The 26,660-nt window shown below is 33.9% G+C and overlaps 3 protein-coding genes across 6 annotated transcripts; 2 read left to right on the forward strand and 1 right to left on the reverse strand.

The window, feature by feature from the left end:
- The first annotated feature begins 2,353 nt into the window (after positions 1–2,353).
- On the forward strand, positions 2,354–19,231 carry HCF136 (photosystem II stability/assembly factor, chloroplast (HCF136)). Of its 3 annotated transcripts, none has more exons than XM_011076999.3 (9): positions 2,368–2,881; positions 3,194–3,429; positions 6,193–6,323; positions 8,056–8,188; positions 8,425–8,547; positions 12,496–12,570; positions 13,807–13,922; positions 14,240–14,324; positions 18,800–19,231. In XM_011076999.3, the coding sequence occupies exons 1-8, from the start codon at positions 2,551–2,553 to the stop codon at positions 14,304–14,306; spliced, it is 1,212 nt and encodes a 403-aa protein (XP_011075301.2). In that variant the 5' UTR covers positions 2,368–2,550; the 3' UTR covers positions 14,307–14,324; positions 18,800–19,231. The 3 variants fall into 3 exon arrangements, with proteins under 3 accessions (XP_011075302.2, XP_011075301.2, XP_011075300.2); XM_011076998.3 differs by having other exon boundaries at positions 2,369–2,881; positions 18,883–19,231; XM_011077000.3 differs by lacking the exons at positions 6,193–6,323; positions 8,056–8,188; positions 8,425–8,547; ... (2 more) ...; positions 14,240–14,324; positions 18,800–19,231 and adding an exon at positions 4,836–5,523 and having other exon boundaries at positions 2,354–2,881.
- Positions 19,232–20,675: 1,444 nt separating this feature from the next.
- On the reverse strand, positions 20,676–22,668 carry LOC148788387 (uncharacterized). The gene is made up of 2 exons (XM_088879481.1): positions 22,524–22,668; positions 20,676–22,438 (listed from the first exon to the last, which is right to left on the reverse strand). The coding sequence occupies exons 1-2, from the start codon at positions 22,654–22,656 to the stop codon at positions 20,808–20,810; spliced, it is 1,764 nt and encodes a 587-aa protein (XP_088735607.1). The 5' UTR covers positions 22,657–22,668; the 3' UTR covers positions 20,676–20,807.
- A 1,418-nt stretch (positions 22,669–24,086) lies between these two features.
- On the forward strand, positions 24,087–26,660 carry LOC148788388 (uncharacterized). Of its 2 annotated transcripts, XM_088879908.1 has the most exons (4): positions 24,087–25,023; positions 25,114–25,316; positions 25,398–25,841; positions 25,925–26,660. In XM_088879908.1, exons 3-4 carry the CDS (start codon positions 25,419–25,421, stop codon positions 26,543–26,545), a joined length of 1,044 nt encoding a protein of 347 aa, XP_088736034.1. In that variant the 5' UTR covers positions 24,087–25,023; positions 25,114–25,316; positions 25,398–25,418; the 3' UTR covers positions 26,546–26,660. The 2 variants fall into 2 exon arrangements, with proteins under 2 accessions (XP_088736034.1, XP_088736035.1); XM_088879909.1 differs by lacking the exons at positions 24,087–25,023; positions 25,114–25,316 and having other exon boundaries at positions 25,379–25,841.

The raw sequence follows: 26,660 nt of genomic DNA on the forward strand, positions 1-26,660 counted from the left end.
GAGCAAGAGAGAAGAGCAAGAGAGAGAGAGGCTGCCGAGAGGTGCTAACAGAGGAGGACTGTTTTTTTTGGTATATTGTGTAATAATAATCTTTTCTTGATAAAATTATAAACAATATAATATATATACCTTGTATAGATATAAACTTATACACAATATAATATATATACCTTGCAATTTGCTAGCCATTTATTTCCTTCAATAGAATTTTTCAAAGGGCTCAAAATATTATGTTGGCCAATTTTTATCAGATAAGAATACAAACTCAATACATTTTTATTTAAATTCAATTTTCACAAAAATCCATCCAATTGAGCCTAATGTGTATTTTAATCCAATTAAATACATAAGCCCTCATTGTCTTTATTAATTAAGAAGGTCCAACTTATTAAATAACAAGGACAAGCCCAACATAAATTAATTCTATTAATTTATCCTTAGACCTTCTGTCCAATAGAACTCTCATTTGTAAGTAATCTAATTAGTTGTGGAATTAATTTCAATTTAATTCCTTGTTCCTTTCCGGTGATTTGTGTGTGACTCTTTAGGTTCACCTTTCAACTAGATTTGGGCTACTGTCTAACACTATTATTAATTAAATCTAATTTAATTAATAATTCTTGATTATTCTTAATCAAGAATGACTGTCACCATGAGTGACTGTCTAGCAACAGTCTGTGGCACTAGAGGCTAGATAAATTTCTATGTGAATATTTAGGCTCTCAAGTCCATATAGGTACGGTCCTTCCGTCTATCGTCTTCTGGCCTTAGTTTAGGGCATAGAATTAGGTCTCGATTCCCATCCTGGACTAGGTATCTATGCTTAATACTTGAGATCGCGTTACACCAAGTTTGTTGTCATAGAAGATACCTCAGTCACATACTAACAAGGAACGAATTCTTTTCTTGGAACTCACCGTCTTTGCTACATGATCCGACTGCAATTGATAAATTTTATGATGATCATGTGTGTGACACAATCACCTCTCGCGCAAATTCAAGATACAGTCATCTTATGCACGTGATTGTCGTGATTCCTCAAATCTAAGGACTATTCCCGTACTATAAAAGTTTGAAAACTATTCCCGTACTAATTTTTATTTGTAGCTTTACGTAAGAGAATAAAAGATTCATAAAATATAATTTTTAAAGATAAAATAAAATAAAATATTATTTTATTTTTCTGGATAAACATGAATGTGTCCAAGTACAAAGTGCCAAGTGAATTTGTATATTAAATAATATATATATATATATATATATATACCTACAAAATTTTGTCTTTTCTTAATTATTTCCTCCAATTTTCATTTTACGCTTTAAATTGAATAACTCTTTATTAAGCATTTGAAACTTATTTAATCCTTCCATATGGAGCATGGAATCTTTATATGCAAGTTATCCAATAGAGCATTCATCATCATATTGTGTCTAATTCAACAGAATAGTGTCTGTTGATATGTTCTTCGATTGAAATAATATGTTTATTATAGTGAAATGATGTATCAATTCGGATGGAAAGTAATAATCTTTTACAAGCATATTTTTTTATTTGACATGTCTATTCAAATGTACATTTTCAACTTTTATAAATAGTCCCCCTCCCATTTTATTTCATTAAATCAATTTGAGTATATTAGAGCATTCCAAAGTATTTTGCAATTTTGCATTTTATTTTTTATTAAGAGTATTTCAAAATTCATCGTTTTACAAAATTTGTAGTTTTGTAACTTTGCGATTATAAGTCATTGTATTTAAGAAGATAATTTTCACCATTGTTAGTACCACAGTGAGACAATAATTATTTTAAAAATAAAAAAATTAACTTTTATCTGGACTTCCTAAAACACAACTATCGTATATCCTTCGTTTTAACAACATATATATATGAATTGGTGTAACGTATTCTTGTTCAATACGTGCAAAAAAAGTAAATAAATCTATGGCTAGATAACATAAATTATATATTCTCCATTTATCCCAAGTTTAAAACTCAAATTTCCTCTTAGAAATATTTTAAAATAATATTTTAATTTTATAATGGATTTATCTCTTAATTAAAACAATAATGTGAGAGTACTAACTCTTAAAAGATAGGTAAAAACAATAATATAAACAATATATTTTGGGTTGAATGCAATTTATTTCTTGTAATATTGTAAACCGATAAATTTTCTAAAAAAGTAACATTTTATTCTTCTGTACTTTTTAAAATAAAACAATTTAGCCTATTGTCTAAGGAGGTAAATTAGTATTTTTTAGAGGAAAGGCATTGCATTTGACCTTTTAAAAAAATATTAATTGAGTTTGGAAGGGCGTAAAAGTATATTATTCCGGGTATGGATTGGAGCCAACCGTTGAGATAACGTAAAGGCAACCGCATTTCAGAATTACACTTCGGATAAGACATACCCGCTGTGTGTGCTGCGTGCAATATAGAGTGAGAGAGAAAGCTCGAGAGAGTGAGAGAGAGAGCGATTGACAGAACGAGAAACACATCGTCGCCATCACCCAGCCTTCGCTGCAGCGAAAAGAACCTATACAAATAATATGGCATCTCTTCAGCATCTCTCTTCCTCCATTATCACTCCCCCGCCATCACAACTTCGCTCTCGTTTCCATTCCCGCCGCCGCCGTGCTCTCCTTCCGTCAGCCTCCGCCAATCGTGAGTCTCCTTGTCCCCAACAAATAAACATTGCCATTAGCCGCCGGCAATTGATAGGTGGCTTCCATGCTGCCGCCGCAGTTTCACTTTCGCCGCTCGGCAGCAAGGCTTTGGCTGCGGATGAGCCGCTCTCTGAGTGGGAAAGAGTTTACCTCCCCATTGACCCAGGCGTGGTCCTTCTTGACATTGCTTTTGTTCCGGACGACCCCTCTCACGGTTCGGCTTGAATTTCCTCTTCATTACTGATGGTCCTCCTTATCTTATCTACTATTTGACCATGGTTTTGTATAATTGCGATCACTTTAGTCAAGTCAATTTGAAAACGCTGGGACTAGTGTTATCCTGTTAAAAGCTCTTAGAACACTACGGTTATGGGATAATTGGTATTATTAGTTAGTTATAAGTAGATAAATTAACTTTGAGATATAGCAATAACCATATTCGTGAAGAAGATAGGACATAATAACTAATGAAGCTGTGCGCCCATGCACCATAGTAAGAAACCCTTTGAATTGTTTGGTTTGCCAGGTTTTCTATTAGGGACTAGACAAACTATTCTGGAGACAAAAGATGGAGGAAACACTTGGGCTCCACGCTCCATACCCTCTGCTGAAGATGAGGATTTTAACTATAGATTCAACTCCATCAGCTTTAAAGGAAAGGAAGGTTGGATTATAGGCAAACCAGCTATTCTGCTGTATACTGCGGATGCAGGAGATACCTGGCAACGGATACCTTTAAGTGCTCAACTTCCTGGTGATATGGTAACCACCATCTACCTTGTTTGCTTCACTCTGTTGCTTTTCATGTGTCGGGAATTTTAGCCTTAATGTCTGACAAGGTTTTTGTTGCACCACTGGTAGTTCAGAGATGGAACAATGTTACAAACACATGTTTCATGTTGGAATTTAAGGTTCTAAAGAGCAATGACCTTTTTGTAGCTTGCTCTACATTTCTTGCGTCCTTGAAGACACTGCTTTGTCATGTTCTGGAGTAGAATTCATCTGCATTTTGGAATTCCTGAGTCATAAAAATCATTCCCCTTATTCAGTACTTTGAATCCTTAGACCATACACAAAGATTGGTTGATTCAGCAATTGTCTTGAACATCATATCGCTTCTGCAACTATTAGTCTTCAGAGAGCACGCTATGACTTTGTAGTGCTTTAACTGTTCTTGGACATTGTCCCGGGTGACATAATCATCAAATAGTAGTACTTCATGAGTAGGTAAGCTCTGTGCCTCAGGGTTTGTAGTACTTCTTATTTTGTTACCTTTTCCGCGTTAAGCAGCTATCTTTATGCAGCATATGATCCTCAATCCCTCGCTTGTTGGCACATGTATCACCATCAGTTACCTCCAACAAGTTATGTATGACTTGGATAATTACAAGAATCCTGGACAAGCTTCTTTCACTTCAGTGGCATCAGCAACAAAGTAGTTCTTCTCCATCTTTGTCTTCTTGTTCCTCCTCTTCCACTCTGTCATCGGTTGTTTTCAACCGAAGCTTCTCCATATTTTCCCAAACTTTCTTTAAAATTATTTCAGTTAATTGAGGTTGATATAAATCTAGAAGTATATTGAACTTGAGGTTGCCAAAATTCTTTGGGATTTACAATTTTTTGCTGCAAATATCTGATCCCAATTTTCATAAAATTTCACTAAGTTTCTAGATTTCGCTATTTTGAATTAAGTACTTTCTTTGTCCTGACCTTATTAGCATTTCTAATTTTATGTATACTTGTACTGCTTTATACTGCATATAGACATCCCAATTTGCTTACTGGTTGCTGTTTTGCGTCTTGTCCTGAGTTTGTTAGAAGTGGAACTTTTTGTATATATATTGCATGCGTAAATCTATTTGCTATTTGTGCTTAGTGCCCATGGGGGCTTGGCCTAAGTTCCTACACTTAAAAAAGTGGTATTTTCATTTGGAGAATTGGCTGTTCCCAGTTATCATTAGAGGAGATGTCAATCGAACAGTAATACATATGGTGGGGGATCTAAGGGATTTTAATTTCTCTACCTAAATTTATGTTCTAAATCTGAACTTCCGTCCCATTCTACACTCTCTTCAACACCTGCAAAGACATCCAAAAGACAAATGAAAAGAAGAATAAAACATGTGCACGCATGCACAGGCAGATGATCTGTACTCTCTTAAACTCAGCATCATCGCAGCAGCATCAGAAGCAGATACAATGAGAGACCTAGATTCTTTGACTCAAAAGCTAAGAGAATATGCTGGGAAAAGGCTGAAGTGGTCCCAGGTCGAGATCCTGAGAGATGGCGAATAGATGCAGCTGGCAACATTGTCTGTAAAGGTCTCCACACCTGTAATGGCTGCCTCTGCTATGAGTATGATCATATAATCCCTTTCTCCAAAGGTGGAGAATCAGTGGCAGAGAATTGTCAAATTCTTCAAACCAGGGTGAATAGACTGAAGTCCGACAAGAATGGCCTTGACCAAGGACTGTTGAAAACTTACTCCTGTGAAATTAAGTTCAGTGATGAAGAACTTGACATAATTGAAATGGCTGTTTATGGCAGTGTTATCCGGCAGGGGAAACGATGTGTTGTTGGGAGTATTAGTGCATTACTTGGGAATTACAACTCAAGAGATCACATGGCCACATGCAACTAGCACAACAGTGATTGGAACCTCATAACCGTGATGGATTTGATCAATAAGTTGTAGCCTATTCAACAATAGTGTTTGTAGGATTGGAAGTTTAACATGTCATTTTCTGTATGACATTCTTATTGTTTTGTATTTTGACTATCGCTTTCATCAAACATGCTTACTTTGTGTACTATTATGATATTTTAAATCTATGTTCATTTGCATTTACTAGGTATATGTTTGTCTAGACATGTTTGGTCACTTGTTAATTCACTTCAGGTCTTTCTATTAATTTCCATATATTTATGAGATGCGGAAAAAGACTTTCTTGTGAAGACCATTTATTGTGCCTGTATTGATTGAAAGATGGAGGCATAACGAATATCCATTGGTGTAGAGGCAACTTGAAGTTAAAAACCATATCTAAAACTGAGAACTCCTTGAAACCAAATATGTCTCTCCATCCCTCTTCTCCTCCCTTCCACCCAGACCTGTAAGTCAAAGCAGGAAGACTCTGAAAGAGTAAGTGAGAAATGGAACGTCAAGTTGGGACAGTTTATAAAAGAACTAGATTTCTGAAAGCGTATGGATCAATCAGTTCTTATGTCAATTCGAGGAGAGTGCACTACCGACAGATGCAGGCAGGGATTAATCTATATTTCTTGCTAAAGATAGCATTTTGTTCAATTTTGAATTATTTCTAGAAAAGTTTAAGAAATAGGGGTTCCATTGAATTCTCATAAATCTTATGAAATGTTATAGTGTTCTGCAATCCCCATCATCGCCTTTTATTCTTTTCTTGTATATTGCAAAACTTTGAAAAGAAAATGTATACAAGAACTATATTCAAATGACCAGGAAAGCCATTCTAAACAAGATCGATATTATTGTTATGATATTTCAGGTATATATACAAGCCACTGGAGCCAAGGGTGCAGAAATGGTAACCGATCAAGGTGCAATATATATAACATCTAATGGTGGATACAACTGGAAGGCTGCTGTCCAAGAGACTGTTTCAGCAACTTTAAACAGGTTAGTTTCCGCTGAGGTCTTAGATCATGTGTTCTAGTAGAAGGTTTTTCCCATATGTTCCGAGGGAAAAGTGCGTCAACTATGAAAGGAATATGATGTGTTATCATGTCAATATCTAGTGTTCTAGAATTGAGATGGACCAATCCTTTGTTATGTAGGTGGGTGCTTGAACAAAGCTTGGAATGGGCCTCACTATAGAGATGAGCCCTTCTTGGGTTTAATCTTTTACCACAAAAGGTTAAACTACCCGTCACCTTACATTTATGCCTTTCCTTTTTTGCCTTTCCGATCCACTGGGGGATATTTGCTTTCTTCAATTTTTTTCTTTTCCATTCACTTGTGGCTTATTCTCAACACTTCCCACAAGTCCAACTGGACTAACGTAGTTATGACTATTCTTCAGCCTGGACTTGTGTTCTTCATGAGCTTCAGGCTTGTAGTTTCCTTTTCCCTCTCTCTTTTTTTTGAAGCTACTAAATGTTTTTCCTCACTGAAAATTGCATATTTGTTGGTTATAGTCAAGGATCTTTGAATCTAAATATCTTGTTTTTTTCTTTAATTTCTTAATTTTTTTACTAGCCTACCACCCTCTTGTAATTTTTCAATGCATTCAACTGTCCACTATAATTTTTCAATTTATTCAACTACCACTTACAATTTTCAATCTAGGGTTAAATATACTTATCCCCTGAATTATTCTTAAGTTAGCATTTAGCCCCCTAAACTAACAAATGTAATACTTACCATCCTTAAATTGATTTTTTGGAGAAAATTGCCCCCATGCCATGTATAATTATATAGGTTAAAATGTATTTGTGTATTTTTGTACATTTAAATCATCACAAAATCATTTTCTAACTAGAAAACAATATTTTTAATAACATTATATGAAGTATCTAATAGTTGAAGAATTTAAATTAAAAGTAAAGCAATAAATTAATAAAGGATACTCCACAATACTAAACATAAAAAACTTATCTTACTTATTTTAATTAAAAAAAATTTATTGACTAACTAAGCAGATGAGATACGTCTCTTTCCGATAATTGTACCCTCAACAACTCGTACATGCTTTGAAAAGAAAACAAATTGATAGAATATGCTTAACCAAAACTTGAAATGCTTTATAAAAAAATGAACAAATGTATTGTTGTTATATTTGAAGAACATGTATGTATTTACTCATTTTTATCAAAAAATCTAAATTAAACTAATAACTTAATTTTAAATACCAAATTAATAATAGCGCCTTATATGGGATAACTGTGTTTATTTATTATACTCATTCATTACTTAATTTTCAGTTTTAATATTTGAACTAGTTAACTTACTAACTTGCTAATTTATTATATGTAAAATGTATGTTTTTCTAATTAAGAATGCAAAATTTTAAAAAAACCTTTGTACTATGAATACATGTATAATGTAAGGACAATCTTGTCCAAATATTTGATCTTTGGGATAAGTGTTACACTTATTAGTTTAGGGGGGTCAGCTACCTCAGAAATAGTTGAAGGAGCAAAGTGTATTTAGCCCTTCAATCTATTGAATTACCCAGTTTTTCGCTCCAGTTCTTCACTCCATTGATATTACAAAGTAATATTTTTTACAATAACTTCTGTATGAATGAGCTTACAGAATAGTTTCTACTTGTATTAGCTTTCCAAGATTCTTGCCTTCATTTTTAGTTCTATGCATAATAATTACTTCTGTGTACCTGTTGCTGTTGCAGAACAGTTTCCAGTGGCATCAGTGGTGCCAGCTACTATACAGGCACTTTTAGCACTGTGAATCGGTCACCTGAAGGAAACTATGTTGCTGTTTCTAGTCGTGGTAACTTCTATTTGACGTGGGAACCAGGTCAGGTGAGATTGTCATGCTGTGTTAGGTACATTTGTTGATTCTCTAACTAATATGATTTTTCAGAGTCTCTTTAGCTATTTGATGCTCCTAAGGTGTCTTTCTGATCTTTGTTTTCTTCCTTTCCAAGTTTATGAAGTATGATCTGTTTTCTTTTCTTCTATAGAATACATGTTTAAATTATGGTTCAGAAAGATACAGGAGAATTTATGATATTTTGAATGTGTATGCAATACCTCAGCCATTCTGGCAGCCACATAACAGGGCTGTCGCAAGAAGAATCCAGAACATGGGCTGGAGAGCTGATGGTGGTCTTTGGCTTCTAGTGCGTGGTGGGGGACTTTACCTCAGTAAGGGCACTGGGGTAAGTGACTTTCAGTCATTAAAGTGGTCTATGCTAATTAAAGTAAATGTGCAAACATCCAAGGAAAATAGTTCCAAGCTATGTGCTATAAAGATGATCAACCTTCTCTAATTTCATATTTTTTCATTCCTATTGTTATGGACCAATATTATGTATTTGTTTGTATTACTTGTGAAATACTCCATATTCATGCATTTCATCTGACTATCTCTAGTTTCCCATGCTAATCATCATTGAGCCTATCAACACAACTTAACAGATTGAAGGAAAGTTAAGCATTGAATCACTGACAATACATTATATTATTATTCCTATCAAGTTTTGGAGAGATTGCATACCCCATGTGGCTGATTCCTTGTCTTTAATTCTTCTTCGTTATATCCACTTAAATACTTTCTATTTTTTTGTGGCTAATTGTTCTTTTTTGTTACACATCCCGAGTTGATCTGTTCTTTCTGTTGAAAGCATCATCTCGGCTAGAGTTGAGTCCCAAAATGCAATGACTGTATATTTATTTGATTCTTTTTGTACGAACTCGATTTTTTCAGTTTCTTTTACCTGATTGCTGCTGTGTTCCTCTTGAGTCCCTCTCTTGCTCTGTACTCTCTTCTCTTACAAATTGTCTTGCCTCTTTGAGATATATCTTATTCACAAGGTTGTCGAGTCTTCCTTTTTGGTATATGAAGATCCTTTGCCTCTTCTTTTTGGCTGATATATTGTATGTTGTAGGAACATAAAGTGGCAAGTACTATCCATTCTGCCAGCAGTTTGGATCAGCACTTTTCTAATCTTTAATATTAATCTCAATTAGCTTACTTGTATACCTGTGGGGTTTAGTTCTAATCCTTTCATGTGAAGACATTTCTTATGAATATTTTATGTCAATCATGATTAAATGCTTGCTTCTATGGAAATGATTTTTGGCAGTCATTCACACACTTGAGCTAGATTACATAGAAAATATCCCTTTCATATAAATAATTCATGGGAGTTCTTATTGGCTTATGGAGCCACCTTTGAATAGATTGATTGCTATGGTTAATTGCTCAATTTAGACTACGGATAATTGTGCTGATACCTCCGTAAAAATAGTCAAAATAAACAATGTTAGTCAAAAACTTGGCTGGAAAGAGGTAAATGACTTATTTGCTCCTCCCGTCAAAAGCCAAAATATAAAAAATTTGACCAAAAATTAATAAAAAAAAGTGCATATATTTTACCCCCATCTTTAAAATTTTCAAAAACAATTGTACCACTTTTTAATTCTCTCTGCAACATGTTTTCATGTTGTCTCCTATCTCACACACACATATATATATATATCCTACGCCAAACGTCAACAAACCCACATGTACATGCATATTGTGCATACACACGCATATATATATACATGTATGTATACATATATATATAGATATATAGATATAATCATACACACAACTACATATCCTCATAAATACATAAAAAAATAAGCACCAACATACAACTAATCCATATATATGATATTGTATCCTTCCTCTCACATACGCATATCTATACGTATATATATCATACAAACAAAAACAATCCACATTATGTATGCCACACACAGACACATACACAAACACAAACAAAAATACACAAAAATACACCAAATCCACTTTACACACCATAAATCTACATGAAGATACACACATTCTACGCACACATATATATATGTATATATCTTACAAAAAGTACAAATATACACATCTACACCAAACACACAGGCCTGCACACACATACACAAAATATAAATTCTCACAAACATATATATTTACACACACCATTACACAAACATATATACATACGCATACACATACACAAGCATGAACACAGTAGGAAGATTGGTTGTTGGAGTTAGAGGGAGATATATGGCTGAATACAGGGTAATATGTGTTGGAGAGGATGTGGTGTGGATTTCTGGATAGGTGGAGTTAGTTGACTTGAAAGGAGAAAGAAGATGGACCAAAAAAATAAGGGAAAAGTTAATAACGAAAAGAAACCGGAACCATTTTAAAAATTATTACTTGATTGATAATCTTAATTAATGAAATAAAAAAGGAAGACGAATATGGACACAATAAAATTAGATGAAAAGATCATTGATTTCTTAGCCTAGTAGTTATGTCTAAAACTGACGTCCCATGAACAAGTTTGATATCATGGTTTCGAGCCCCACCACATGTGTGTTATTTGTCTTGCTGTATGTGAGTTATTATAATTAAAGATGGAAAAGAGAAAAGAAACTGGAACGCATTTTAAAAATTATTAATTAATTGATAATCTTAGTTAATAAAATAAGATATATTGAAATTGTATTTTGTTGAACTAAAATTGATTAGATTTCACATTAAAATGAGAAGAAAAACTTATAGGAAGATAAAATATAAGAAAAATAAAAGAATCAAATAATCTTTTGTTAATTTGAAAGAATCAAATAAATGAAATTTTCCAAATTGGTTAAAGTATAATTTAGTAATCAGTCTGATCTTTTAGAAAAAGGATTTTAAATAAGAAAACATTAAATACTAAACCACTCTGGTGTATTAATATTCGAGAATCGAAAAGATTACTTTGATACCCTTTATAAGATTTATTAATTATGTATGCACTCGCAGGTCAATTAGGTAAAATACATTGAATATCCTATTTTACCCTTATTGGCCTAATTAACAATGATGCCAGCATTTCTCACGCCAAAATCCCTCACAAGATTGATAGTGTTAGACAAATAACAATCTAGGGTAGGTTAGTGAAATTCTCGATAATACAGGGTTAATTGAGTATTTTGACTGTTTTTTAGGAGATGCAATTGTAATTATCACTTAAACTAAAGTGGTAAATTTTTTGTTTAGCCTAAAGTAGTAGCCTAAAATTTGGTTTGACGAATCTAGTATCGGTTTGTGGAAAGAATTTATGGTGTTTGAGGATAGGAAACAAATGTTCTTCTTTGTTTAGGGCATTGATAGGAAACTTTTGCATGGTCCATATGCCATACCTATGCTAAAGGTATGTCACTGACCTGCAAATGTTCTTCTGTTGAAAGGGTTACGAGCTATATCCATCCACCGGGTCAAGGAGTGTGGGGAGAATTCCACTTTCCCCTCTTAAGCTACTACTTATTACAAAAACCACATTTATATTCTTTATGATACTAGAAGTGCTTTCGTGCATTTTGAGCTTCCTTCAACAATTCATATGCAAGATTTTAATATCTTTGCATCCAATGTATTAATTAATTCAAGTGTAGGGTTGCCGTTTTATTCTTTCCTGTTGTTTGTATTGCTGTGTTTTATTAAGTGTGTAACAATTTGGATGATACTAAGAAAGTAAATTCTTGCATGTTTAGGTCCACTAATAGTGTCCATTACATGTTAGTGAGTTTTTGTGAAGTGTAGACTTTTTGAGATTATAACATCTCCTATCTATGTATTTTGTATAATTGATACGTTACAATGAATCGATAAATAGATACAAGAAATAATAGTTCCTATCTTGAAAAGCCAACAAGATAGCTAATACCAAATCAAAAAGAGTAGTAAGTACAAAGAAATCCTAGAGATTAGGAGGATCAAAGAAACTTTTTCCCTTCTTACATACAAAAACAAAGAGCTTATTTGATCATCTTTTTACTTGGATAAAATATAAATCAGATCTAGAAAGATCTGGTATGATTATCGGGTTTCCACATTTAACAATAAATTAATTTAATTGTGGCTAATTGGAAGTTATAATGTACAAGTGGTATTTTCCTTTCCCTTATGCGTACGATGTTGCCCAAATCTTTGTACCTGCTTACTTCTTTTGAATAAATATTTGGTTCTTACTTCTGTTGTCTCTTGATAAACACTACTTCTTGCTATTGGTTAATATATTGTTAACTTTGATTCAACCTTTGCTTTTAACACTTGCATGCAATATTTTTAGATAACTGAGGAATTTGAGGAAATTCCGGTACAAAGTCGTGGATTTGGGATTCTTGATGTTGGGTACCGGTCACAGGTATGTGTAAAATCTTTAACATTGTATTTGGATTGTAGAGTTAAAATTGGGGGTTTTAAATCTCTAATAACAAATGTATTTGGATTGTAGAGTTAAAATTGGGGGTTTTAAATCTCTAATAACAAATATTTGGTTTCTTTGAATAATTCCATATTGTACAGGATGTCACATTACTTACCTCTTTTTGAACTATCTTTCGTGGAATATTGATAGATTTCAACTGCCCCCCCCCCCCTTTTTGGAATGGGGTTTTTAATCATTCCCCAAATTGTTCACTCAAATCCAATTCTTTCCTACCAATATAGCCTAAGAGGTTTTTGATTGGTTGTTCCCAATATTTAGAAAAGGGTAAATTCATAGGCAACAAGGTTAGTTATTGATGGTGATTTTAGTGAAAGGATTACTGTAGTCTAGGTTAGAAAAAATGCTCATGGTAATTTAACAAGCCTGTGATGACTATAGGAAATTTCCCCAAATTTGAGCTTAAGTATATCAACAAACTTAAGCTCAATCAACATTGAAGTGAAACTTGCTTTACGTTGTGAAGTCTGTACTCTTGCAGTGCATTTCTGGAAAGCCTGAACATTCTTCTATAGACCTGAAATTACTGTAAGGGAACTTGAAGGATTAAAATTGCTAGAACAGCGAGTAACAATATGACTAATCAACGGATCTTGGAAATTTTGCTTAATGACTAATATTTTAAATTTTAGGGTATGATTAATTTATTTTGAATCTACCTCTTGGTTTCAAGTGTAGGGTCTGAGTCATTGTTTTAAAATTTTATCATACATATGTTTTGCCTCACATGTTCCATCCTCCATTTCTGTTTTTTGTTTGAGCTCATCATGGAGAAGGCCTTCCACATCTTGAAAAATAAAATACTAATGATTGTTGCTTGAGTGTAAACTCAACCAATTGTTACGGGATTGTGTTATGTCAAACGACTAATGACATAAAACTAATTGTGAGTTCCATGTTCAAAGTGTATGGTCTGGAACTCACTTGCTTTTAAGTGTGTTCATATAACTGTTTCCCTTGTCATTTTTCCCATCGCTCCTCTATGTTTTACTTTTAGTTCATTCATGGAAAAGTGATCAACATATTTGCAAGTGGCTAAAGAACTCTATAAATTGATTCATCAAGCAAAATACTGACTTCTATTTACTCCGTTCGCCGATATAGATCATGAATGTCTCCTTTTGTTGATCATTATCTAGCTAATGCTACTTGCAGGATGAGGCATGGGCTGCTGGTGGCAGTGGTATCCTTTTGAAAACCACAAACAGTGGGAAGACCTGGATCCGCGACAAAGCAGCTGACAACATTGCTGCCAATCTGTATTCTGTAAAGTGAGCTCGAGTCTTAGTTACTGATGTATTCATTAATTTGTTATGCACTGGGAGTATAAACACCTTACGCTAAGTATGTTGTTTGAAATAGTTGAGACTGATGAGGGCAGGAAGAAGGCAGTAAAAACTGGAAGAATTGTCAAAAGAGTGGAAAATCTCCAGTAGCTTTAGCTGGAGTTCCTAAAATGATGATGGGAGTGGGGGGTGCGCTGGGGGAGGGGGGATGATTTTCATAGATCAATTACTACTAACGTTTTGTTCATTTTTGTGCTTGGATTAGTTTTCAAGTTCAAGACTTGCTAATTGAATTGATGCAGGTTTGTAAATGACAAACAAGGATTTGTGCTAGGGAATGATGGTGTGTTGCTAAAGTATCTCGGATGAATCAGCACTTTGATGATGGTATGTAATTTGATATATTGTTTCATTTGTGTTAGTCCATGTCTCCATGATCATGTTTTTATCTATAACTAGCAAAAAGTACGTTGTTGTACGTAAAAGCATTCTTATGGGAGAGAAACTTGACAATAGAAAATAATGGAGAATATTTCAGTTTTAACTTGACATGATTGCATATAATTTATCAATTTTTCACATTTCGTTTGATAAAATTTAAGTCACATTTCAAATAGATGACCTACTGGTAATAGTTGTTAGCAAATCATGGTGCAAAAGTTATAATTAGATAAGTTCACAGTTGTGTAAGCTATCTCATGCTTGCAGTGGAGCTCCATATTTCGAGATGTTCGTTTTCTGTTTGATTGGATTTTGTGTATCTTTCTTCATATTTCTGCTATCTTCAAAATTCAAAATTTCATTAGACTATTTTGATCACTTTCCTTAATAAAAATAAATTCTCATATATTAAAGACTTAATAAATATAAGAAAAAGAAATAAATTGCTGTGAAAGAATCTACAATATAATTTCATATTATTAACTACTAGCATATTTTCTTTTCACTAATTAGTATTCTTTCTTATAATGTACTCGTACACAAGTATAGTAAAATTTAATAATACTTGAGCAAATTTTGAATGTTATATTGTTTTTATAATATTCAAGATTAATTGAAATTTAATTTATATAACTGTAAAACATACCCGGAACGAACAGTTTCTATTATTCTAGTCCATTTTAAGTATTTCCACCATGTGATCAATTTGCTTGAAAGGTATTTTGAGAGATTAACCTATAAAGCGACATGGTCCAACTCAAAAGAATTTATGAAATTGATCATACTAATATCATGAAAATTGAGTTGTAGTACACATTAAAACATCAAAACAAAGTAAAAAGTAGGCATTAATGAAATTAGCGTAGAATAAACGCTTTGTACACAAAGCATAGACTAAACTAGAGAAACTTAATTATAAAGGAGAATGTTGTTTCCTGTTTTTATTTTTGAGTGTCTTTATTAGTTATTTAAATTTATGATTAATTTGATACGTTCTCCTTTTATTTGGTTTTATATAATTATTTTCAATTTCCTTGTATTTAACCAAGAAAACATTTTGTATTTTCAATTAATTTGTATTTAACTAAGAAAATATTGTTATACAATCATGAAAAATGGAATATTCATAATTTTGTGTTGCTATCTACTTTAAAAGTTTGATGTCAAATCAACAAAAAACTGATGTTTCAAATAAACAACCTAGTAGCTTGATGATTAAAGCTATATATGTTTGGAAATGTTGACCTATGTAGCATTGGAAAACTTGTCAATTGGCTTTTATAGCTCAGAGGAATTTATAAATACTTTATAGTTATGATTGATATATGATACTCAATGTAAGATTTTTCAAGTTTAGTGTTTATAATTTATTGAGGTTTTCAAATAATTTTTCAAGAATTTTTCATAACTATGGAAGAATATAGATTATACTAATATATATGTGTGTATATCTTAAAATGATATCTCAAATTTTAATATTCATGCTTAACAAAGTTTTATGGCTTCCATTGAGAAAGAAAAAAAAAAAAGAAGAAACATCACAAACTAGGTTTATTTTGACTAAATAAACATATTATATATATTTTGGATTAAATATTTTACACTCTACTCGTAGATTATTTTATCTAGAATAGTTTTAGTTTTAATCTTCAAAATCACAAGTATATAAATTTAAATTATTGTACTCAATTGATGTAGTATTTTTGTTCAGATTTTTTTTCTTTTGAAAAATACTGTTGTAAATAAATTATAAAGGTTTGAATTTTTTTCATATATATGTAATGTTGATATTTTTCATATATAATCAATTGAACATACAAAAGATTCACAAAGCCGGACACATTTTTATTCAAGTGTATTGAAGTGATAATCTCATTTGTATTTTATGTGATTGCAGTATTTAACATTTAAGTAATAAATTATCATGTTTTTTTAAAATTGTAATTATTTTTTTTATATAAGCACTAAAGCAACATCATATATATTTGTATTTAATTCATTAGTGTAAAAAATTACTAATGAATTAATAATTTATAAAACAACAAGTTTGTAAGGTGAATGGACAAAATAATCAATGTTCTTCAACATCATATGATATCTATAAAAGTACGTGATTGTTATTGAATACTCAATGTTTAAGTACTTATACACATGAACAGTTCACGTATGTATCTCAATATAATACTTTGCATTTCAAGTTAATTACTAAAAAATAAGTATGATAAAAAGATCAAAATGTAATGGTAGAAGAATGATTATGATTTTTAAAAAAGGTATAGTTTGAACACAAATTTCACATATTGAGCATTGATTAATAATCTTTTAATTGGTAGCGAGAAACTTCTTTTTTTTTTAAATCAGAATATTCATATTTAATAAATAGATTAATTAGAAAATAAATGATTGTCACATTTAACAAGAAAATCGTAAAGTAAACTATATCAAAGTTTCTTCAAAACAAGCATAACACTAAGATATTTATCATCATTATTACTTATATATAAAGTTTAATTATGTCCATCTTACCTATTTCTTTTATCTTGTTCCCTTTTTTTTTGGTGTTCTCGTCCTGAATTTAATGAACTTGTACTAATGCTTTCACTTTTTTTATTTTTGATATAGAGTTCTTTTTCTATTACTCATAGAATTACAAAGATAAGATTATTGGTGAGAACATGAAAAAAGTAAAGAAATTGTCAACCATGATTATGAATAAGAATTCGTATTAAATAATTACCTCTCTTTTCAACAATTATCTATTGGAGCCCATGAGTTATTGTCTTAAAGGCCCAAGTTCTTAATTTTACATGAAGCTAGGTTTAGTTAAATTTCAAAGTACTCAAATAATTGAAAAACGTCGAAAGTGTAGGTTTAAGGAGAAGATTTTGAGAAGAAACCAAAAGTTTGTTGCTATGTCCACACCACCATATCCATTACACTTAGGTATCAATTACTTTTTTGCGCTATCATGAAGATAAAATAAATATATGCAGTTAGGAATCTAAAGTGTAAGGATAAGATAAGCAGAAATGGCTTTTTCTCTTTCATGAATGTGTGAAATTCAGAGAATATTTTGTAGGTTGAAGTGAGAGGCTGAAAAAGATTTATATAATACAACAAATAATTACATTTGAAATCTATGTAGAGTAGTTTAATATTGAAATATAATTATAGAAAAACATCATAAACTATAGATTCTTTTGATATTAAGGCCTCGTTTACTTTATTGAAGGTGATAAATGAGTGATAGAATAACCCGAGATTAAATGTAGGATAAGATAACTCGGGATTAATTGCATGTTGTTTACTTCGTTTGATAAAAATATTAGGATATATATTGTCCCTACTGGGCTCGTCCGAAGTTGTGGGATAATTCAACCGCACTACACTAATTTATAATGGGCGTGAATTTTGTCACAGGCCTGTATCAGAAGAAGTAAATCGGATGGATTGGGCTTATCCTTTTTTCTTAGAGATATTAATAAAAGAATAGCAAAAGAGAAACTATATAGGCACAGCTGATTGTTGAGTTTGTTCTTGAACAGATTAGGTTAGAAATTATGATCGAAGAGCTTAGAGTAAGCTTGCAAGCCTTGGTTTTATATAGGCTTTAGGGTATAGCTTGGCTTTAAATGGGCTGTAACAGATGCTGGGTTATTACTCATTTGCACAGGTTCTAATCGGGCTAGATCCGAGGAAACAGCATTACTGTACTCTTTGTGCTTTTTTTCTTTACTTGATATAAGGTTGGATAAGATTTTTAGTACAACCTAGTAGATCGTTTACTTCGCGGTGTGGGGGCCGGTTTGGAGTGAGGGCTGAGATCTTATAATTGGTAAGGACAGTTTAGTCTTCTAACAATACTAAGAAAAATAAACATTCCTAATTATAAGTAATTTTACAATAGTATGAATGTACATGTACATAAATAAATAAACAAAAATAAAAATATATAAAATACAATATGATGTAATAAATTATATGGAGATATATCCAAATACATGTATGAAGTATTAATGATCGACAGAATAACTAATATTCAATTAGCCAATATGTAATTAGTCATAAGAATCCTATAGGATTTGTATACATAAATATAAATATGTTTCACAAAAACTAATTAATTACAATTTCAATTTGCTTAATCCATTAAAAATATTATTGTATGGAAAGGCAATGGTGATATTATAGTTTAAACAAACAACTCAAAAAAATACTGACAGTTTTGCAAAAGAGACAAAGAAGAATGATAGAGTTAGCATTGTAGATGTACACAATGTTAAATGAATCTTGTTGGGTTTTCTTTTTCTCTTTGCCCTTTTGATCCTCATTTCGCTGCTTTAACCACAATATATGTTCTCCTTTGTTGATTAGATTTATAAAAATGTAATACTCCCGTAACGTATTTGCTCTTCGTGAAGGTCTTGAAAATGACACCATGATTTTTGCACCTCATTCGATGTACATTACATATGGTAAATCGTCAGAGTCTTGTTTGTTGTAGGTAATTTTGCCAGATGCTGTGACATATACAGGTCAGAGTCTTGTTTGTTGTAGGTAATTTTGCCAGATGCTGTGACATATACAGGTTCCGAACCCATACTTCCAGTTCGCTTCTCGTAATGATGGATCTGTGTTATGTATGTATAATATTATCTGTTACTCTCTGTTGCATTATAAATGTCCGGCAAGATTCAGTGTGCCAACTTCTATTATCGGCTGCTAAACGATTTTAAGTGGATAATGGCATCAAATTTGTTAGAGATCAACAGTTTTCAGCATTTTTGTAACACCATAAAATGTCACATGGTATATTCAAGTTTAAAAGTAATAAATCTGTGTTTTACTGGCAAGATGTCCAAAGATGGTCCCATGAAATGACTTCTTTATATTCTGTTCCTCACTATAGAGGTAGCTCATAATTCGAGTTGCTAGAAATTTATTCAAACTGAATTCAGGTCCTCCTAGTCTTGATTCACAAGCTTTTCTTGATTTCATATGCTATGTATTTAAGTCTTCAATTCATAAGTTGGTGACTGCTCTAAATTTTGGTTATGTTTTGTAAGGTTTTTATATTATATAGTCAAACGTGTCATTTCAATGATCAATAAAATTACCCATTTTACTGCCAATATATTTGAACTTGCAACTAAAACAGCTTCTATGAATCTACTAACATTATGAGCTCTGAAGTAATTGATGAACTAGTTTTGTTAGTCCATTATCTTTAGGTTGCCTTTTGCTTCCACCCTTTTTACAGTGCACCATTGTTGAGGTTATTCTACAATTTGTAAACACACATTGCCCTTGGTATTCATTGAAATAGGAAATTCTTGTCCTATCCGATTGATGATCAAGTTAAAAGAAATTACTATAGTGTGTGAAATATATTTACTACATAAGATAATTGATCGATTGTTTAACCAATATGGTAAAACTTGATAATATGATCAGATGAGATCAGTTCGTTAACCACTTGGTTTTCACAAGAACTCTTATGGGCAAAATCTGTTACGTCAATAGAATTTAATTATAAGAATTTTATTTATAATTGACAAACTAATTAGTAATCATTAAAAAATTTTAATATAATTATAAATAAATTATAAATTGAAATTAGAATATATTAAAATTTTAATGGAGTAAATTGAAGTTTAGTATAATATTTTAAAATAAATTATATTAATTAAAAAATTATGTAGGAGTAATGAGTAATTTTAAAAAAAAATTAAACTGAATGAATAAATATAATAAAATAAATAAATAAATAGGATATATATATATATATAGAGAGAGAGAGAGAGAGAGAGAGAGGGAGTTGAGCACATGACATGTGTGCACCATCACAGCCCGCCGCCTCAACCCCACTATATGTACATGTATATAGAGAGAGAGAGAGTTGAGCACATGGCATGTGGGAGTTAATTATTTTTTTATTATAAAAAAAAAAATTATTTTATCATAATTATTTTTAAAAGAATAACAAAAACATGACGAGTCGCGATTTAAAATTATTTTTAAAAGAATAACAAAAACATGACGAGTCGCGATTTCAAATCGCGACTCGTCATTAAATATTCAAAAAAATAGGCAAAATTTCCCAAGTCGGGAAACAAAATCCCGACTTCAAGTCGGGATCCGAAATCCCGACTTGAAGTCGGGATTTTGTTTCCCGACTTGGCAATTTTGCTTTTTTTTTTTTTTCGTTTAAATTATTATTATATAATTTAATTTATATATAATTAATTTTAACAATATACTAAAATCCAAAATTAATAAAATTAACATTGCATTAACTTAAAAAATTACAATTAAGGGTACAAATGTAATAGTTATTTATTTTGTATAATTGTAAAAAATTACATTAAATATATAAATGTAAAAGTGTATATTTTTGTACAATTGTAAAAAATACAAAAAAATATACAATTAATCATGGCTACCCGGTACTGGCACATCCGATTGTGTTGAAGAATTTCTTTGTTGTGCTTGTTGTCGTGCACGCCTTTGCGCCCAATCCATCTCGTTGTGAATACGTGTTGTTTGATTTCGACCAGGGCGCGAAGAGATGCGAATAGTAGGATCGTGGACCAACTCAAATCCCGGTACATCCCAATAATCTTCGGAATGTACAGGTTCAAATGACTTAGAATATGTATTCTTATAAGTCATTATATCATAATAATCCTTCACCATTGATGCAGCATTAATCATGAATGCAGCGCATACCTTTTGAGCGTGACTGCAAGGTATACCAAATTGAGTCCATTTGCCGCAAGAACATTCTTGGTTCGCAATTTTGACAACATGGGTGTTGACTCCATGTCCACCGTGACGTCTTGTAACAACCGAGGCGGACTGTTGGAACTGATGGTATTTGGTGACGGTATGTTCAACAGAATTTTGATGCCAACGTGTGAACATCTTATATGCAAAATCCGTCCACAGTTGGTTGTTGGTCAACATTACAGTACTTCTTGCTAACCTCTCACGGAAATAATGGACACTTCGCTGAAACGTCATCTCAGCAATTGCTGTCAACGGTAGGCGGCGAGCCCCTTTCAATACTCCATTTATGCATTCCGACATATTTGTCGTCAGAATTCCGCATCGCCATCCACCGTCATGTGATGCTGTCCATTTTTTCTTGTCGATCCTATCTAACCACTGAAACGCCTCGAGGGACTGTTTCTTTATTTCCTCCATAGTGCGATTGAATTTTCTGATCTGATATTCAGAGCCAGCTCTCCAACAAAGATCCTTCAACACAACATTTTTGTATTTACTGTTGAAATTGGAACACACGTGCCGCAAGCAATATCGGTGCACGCCGTTAGGTGGCACGAAATCCGGACATTCACGTACAGCTCTTGTGATACCAGCATGGCGGTCAGAAATAAGGCAGATACCCCGTCGCCCTCGTATAATGTGTCTGCTCAATTGTCTAAGAAACCACTTCCAAGATAAAAGTGATTCTTCATCGACAACAGCAAAAGCAAGAGGAAGTACCTGTTGATTTCCATCCATGGCAGCAGCAATCAACATCTTGTGCTTGTACTTTGTGTATAGATGGGTCCCATCTACACTGATAAGGTTGCGACAGTGTTGGAACCCTTCAATGCACGGCTTGAACGCCCAGAATACGTACCCTATCACATATGCACCGGATGATGTGTCGCGGGCTTTATGTTGCCATTCAACAATCGTTCCTGGATTATATTTTTGGAGAGCTCCCAAGTATTTGGGTAGCTTTTGAACGGAGCTCTCCCATGTGCCATAAACCATCTCACGTGCCATTTTCAAACTGTACCATGCCTTTTGATATGCTATATCGTATCCGGTATGGTCTTTCACAGTCTGGATGACATGCTTGATTCCGTACGACGGGTTGCATTTTACATGTCCTAACAATAAAGAAGCAACATATACTCTATCTAAATTACCGTGTTCGAGGGACATTTGATTCAATATACATGTATGGTCCCCTCCGTATTTTGTTATTGTCCACCTTCCCATTTTTGGTTTGTAAATGCCTCGCAGCTCCCATCTACACCGCATAGCTGCAAAAAATAAACACGAATCAGTCGAATAATTTTGTATGTTTAGACATATACGACAAAAAAAAATATATATATATATATATACCTTCGGTGGTATGCCTACACAATACTTTCCACTTGGTCTTTGAACTCTCAGGTACCCAATACTCGCGTCGGGCATATCGTATTGAGTGATCTTTCACCGCCTCGATTAAAGCTTCTTTATTTTTGAAAAGCATTCCCACATCAAGTCTGCCTTCGTTTTTGTCATAAAATTTTGCATACCTTAAGTTCGGTACATCAATGGAATCCACTGGTACCTCCGGGAATGTTTGTTCAAAAAAAGGTATGGAGCGGTAAAATGTTTCCTGAGAAGTTCGTTGTGCCGTAACCGGCTGAGAGGATGTTGACGTACCTTGTGCAACATTTTCGGCGACAACATTTATGTCAACATCTTCGTTTCCATCCTCAGGTGGAATTGGATAATCCACTTCATCCGGTTCGGAAGCTGCATCTGATTCATTAGCCAGGCTATCCGCAATAGGGTCTTCTGGCTCAGCAATGTGTTGTGCAGAAGTTGGTATAAAATGAGAGGTGGATGGAGTATGTGAGTGGGTGGGCTCTGTGTAATTAAGTTCAATATTATCGAGCCCTTGTGTGACAGACACCACATTCGAAGTATAACAATCTGTATCATAATGTGATGTGCCTGCACCAAAATCGGGGTTAGAAGTACCTGCATCGAAATTAGAGTTATAGGTACCAGTGAAATTTTCATAGTTGGAGGATGACGGAAATCCTTGGCTCGATAACATCGCCATGTATTCCCCCCATTGTTGACTCATTTGTGAGTTGTCATCCACCAACTGCCGGGAATCGAAAGCTCCCCAACCTCGACCAATTTGTGGAGCATCATCGTGCTGGATTTCCACCGTTTCGACGAATATTTCCATTAGTGGAAATCCAGCTGTAGGATCAGTAAAGAATGACAATGTATCGTCATCCTTTATTGGTATCAGTGTTTCCTTAATTCGCCCTAGGTATTGGCACGAATGTTTTGCAGAAACATTCAACGAAAATCGGGAGCTATCAACACCAATTTTTTTGTAGATTTTTGATAAAAATTGATCATAACTGGATGAACGGGGGATCCTCATTGCTGCAATGGGCGTCTGATCATATGTAACAGACCATCCATCGCTCGATAATTCACCACCAAAATACAGAAAAATCTCAATGCGAGAAGATGAAGAAGCCATTTTGTTGCAAGTTTCTACGTAAAAATGAGGAACAAGATATGAATATGTTGTAAGAAAAATCTCAATGCTAGATGACAGACACCACAAGGGATGTACGCATATATATAGGCGGGTAGTAATGCATTTATTCAGGTAGGTCGCGACCTATAAAGGATTCAAAGGCTGGTACGTACCAGCCTGATTCAAAGGCTGGTACGTACCAGCCTTTAAAGAGCTATATATATGTACATATAATATATATATATATATTAAAGGGGGCTGGCCCCCTTTAATGAGGGCTGGCGCTGCCAGCCCTCCATAATGGAGGGTTGGCCCGCGCGGCCAGCCCTCTTTAATGAGGGCTGGCAGCGGCCAGCCCTCATTAAGGCTGGCGCTGCCAGCCATTGATTAAGGCTGGCCGCGGCCAGCCTTTAAATTTTTTTAAAATTTTTTTTTTAAAAATTAACATTTCCCCCCACCCTCATCCACCATTATAAATTGGACGGATGAAGGTGGGTGGAAATTCACTTCATCCACCAGCAAAAATTTTCAAATTTTCACCCACCTTCATCTTGTACCGTGAGTTTGTCTTCAATTTTTTTTTCCTCACAAATGGATAGACGATCAGTCTACGGTCCTCGTGATAGTACTGTATTATCTCAACAAGCCCAACATAGGTCTGACGATATTCCAGATGGTGACCTAGACGCCGTACTCATTTCACGGCGTGCGGATGGTACCTTTTGGAGCTACTTTAACCAAAATAATATGTCCGAGCGTGTACAAGAAATCCTACACCAAATAGGATTTTATGGAGTTTATAGGTGCGGACGCCTTCAATTAAATCAACACCTCATCACTGCATTAGTGGAGAGGTGGCGATCGGAGACGCACACTTTCCATTTTCGTGTAGGGGAAGCCACAATTACCCTACAAGATGTACAAATAATTTGGGCACTCCCAATAGACGGCGAGCCGGTGACTGGAATTGATTTCGACCGCACAACACAACAATGGCAAGAATATTGCCTGACTTACATAGGCTTTAGCCCGGATGCAAATGTGTTGAAGGGCTCGAGATTACAGACATCGGCAATTACATCTCATTTGGCGGCGGTCGAAATTACTTATAATACTCCCCAGGCTGTCGTCGTCCAGTACGCACGTGCCGTTGCGTTACTTTTATTTGGGGGATTGATGTGCCCAGATTCCTCAGGTAACTATGTCTCATTTTCAAAATTAGAAGATATAGAAACCGCGAGGAACTACAGTTGGGGGAGTGCTGTGCTGGCATTTTTATATCGCGAATTGTGCAATGCCAGCACAAAAGGCAAAGCGGCAATTGGTGGAGCGCTGCAATTGCTACAGGTAAAATTGACTTAAAAAGTCTTACACATTTTTTTTTTTTTTTTTGCTATTGATATTCATTAATAACACATATTTGTATTGTTCGTGTAGATTTGGGCGTGGTCACGGATTACGCCACTTTGTCCTGGACTTGGTGCCCAACGACTATTTATGGGCCAAGTGCAAATGGACAATAATCGCTGGCTTCCAGCAGCACCATATGGTGCTACTTGGAATTGTGCACTTTCACCACTACAGTTCGGGGAACTGTACGAGTAATACGAGAAATTTTGGATGAGATGCAGGCGGATCAGGTAACTAAATTTTAATATTATTCGTATATTTATACCGTTTCCTTAAATTCATATTAATTTACATCTTTGTTTTTATTACAGTTCATATGACAGCCGTATGACATGGACTCGGATGTCATTATGGCTTATGCCGATGAATTGAACCCCCAGTTGTGGAGGTCATCTGTTCCGTTAATATTCTACGCAATAGTTGAAATGCATCGTTCCGGACGAGTTGTTCGCCAATTCGGGATGAGGCAGAATGTACCAGAATCGACGGATACCCGTGATATGAGCCTCCATCAGATTTCCCGTAAAAATCACACGGGCGCAGATTGGTCTCTGCAACACATACAATACATCAATAGATGGCAAAGACGATATGACACGGTTGTACATAGGCCACTCATTTCTAATAGAAGGGAAACAGAACGAGGTTATTGGGAGTGGTACTACAACATAACAAGAAATTTCGTGTCGTCATCTACTGATAGACGTGTGGAAAGCGGGTACCAACCTGGAGAAGCACCTATGTTGCAAGTTGTGGTACGTTATTATATAATATTACATGTTTTATTTTATATATATTTTTAACAACACAAGGCTAATTATTTTTCTACACTTTTCAGGCAAATGAGGTGAATGCCCTTGAAACTTTATGTCGATCTAGACCACCAAATATCGAAGGATATAGTCAATTGGTGGATAGATTTGAACATGGGTTACATATTATCAGGGAGGCTATAACCCAACAGCCACAACAAATTGCTTCTCCATCCGATGATGCTCCCACAATATCCCACAGGCAAAGAAGAAGTTCTAGCCGAATGTCAACTGGTTCAGTTGAACGTCGTGATATTGAGGTGGATATAGCTGGTCCTTCTACAGTATATCCACCTCAAGATTATTACGTACCTCAACCGCCTCAAGATTATTATATGCCTCAACCATCTCAAGGTGATTGGTTTCAATCGACTCCATATATGTCAAATCAAACACAAGATTTTTCTCTTGACCTTGGTCTTGGTTTTAATCAACCATATACACAAGGATATAATATTTCACCAGTTCCATTTCCATCATTTGGTGCATATCGTGACAATGTGGAGTCAAGTTCTGAAACATCAAGTCGGTTTGTTGGTGAAGAAAATGAGGTGCAAAATGAGCCAGTTCAAAATGTGGGCGAGGAAATTAGAAGACCACGACGTCAACGCCACAGACGACATTGTGGAACGGGTGGACATTTTTGATATTTGTAATTGTATATCTTTAATGTAATTTTTTACAATTGTACAAAATAAATAACTATTACATTTGTACCCTTAATTGTAATTTTTTAAGTTAATGCAATGTTAATTTTATTAA

Source organism: Sesamum indicum, linkage group LG4 (assembly GCF_026168435.1).
Source record: "Sesamum indicum cultivar Baizhima isolate 11 linkage group LG4, ASM2616843v1, whole genome shotgun sequence".
Lineage (NCBI taxonomy): Eukaryota > Viridiplantae > Streptophyta > Magnoliopsida > Lamiales > Pedaliaceae > Sesamum > Sesamum indicum.

What these genes read in the sequence shown, in the direction of transcription:
- LOC148788387 (XM_088879481.1), bottom strand. Translation starts at nt 22,656, where the DNA reads ATGCTTTTCAAAAATAAAGAAGCTTTAATCGAGGCGGTGAAAGATCAC. An exon ending in GTGTAGGCATACCACCGAAG is followed by an intron (nt 22,439 to 22,523) that starts GTATATATATAT and finishes TATTTTTTGCAG; the next exon opens with CTATGCGGTGTAGATGGGAG.
- HCF136 (XM_011076999.3), top strand. Translation starts at nt 2,551, where the DNA reads ATGGCATCTCTTCAGCATCTCTCTTCCTCCATTATCACTCCCCCGCCA. An exon ending in CTCAACTTCCTGGTGATATG is followed by an intron (nt 3,430 to 6,192) that starts GTAACCACCATC and finishes ATGATATTTCAG; the next exon opens with GTATATATACAAGCCACTGG. An exon ending in GTTTCAGCAACTTTAAACAG is followed by an intron (nt 6,324 to 8,055) that starts GTTAGTTTCCGC and finishes TTGCTGTTGCAG; the next exon opens with AACAGTTTCCAGTGGCATCA.
- LOC148788388 (XM_088879908.1), top strand. Translation starts at nt 25,419, where the DNA reads ATGGACTCGGATGTCATTATGGCTTATGCCGATGAATTGAACCCCCAG. An exon ending in CACCTATGTTGCAAGTTGTG is followed by an intron (nt 25,842 to 25,924) that starts GTACGTTATTAT and finishes TACACTTTTCAG; the next exon opens with GCAAATGAGGTGAATGCCCT.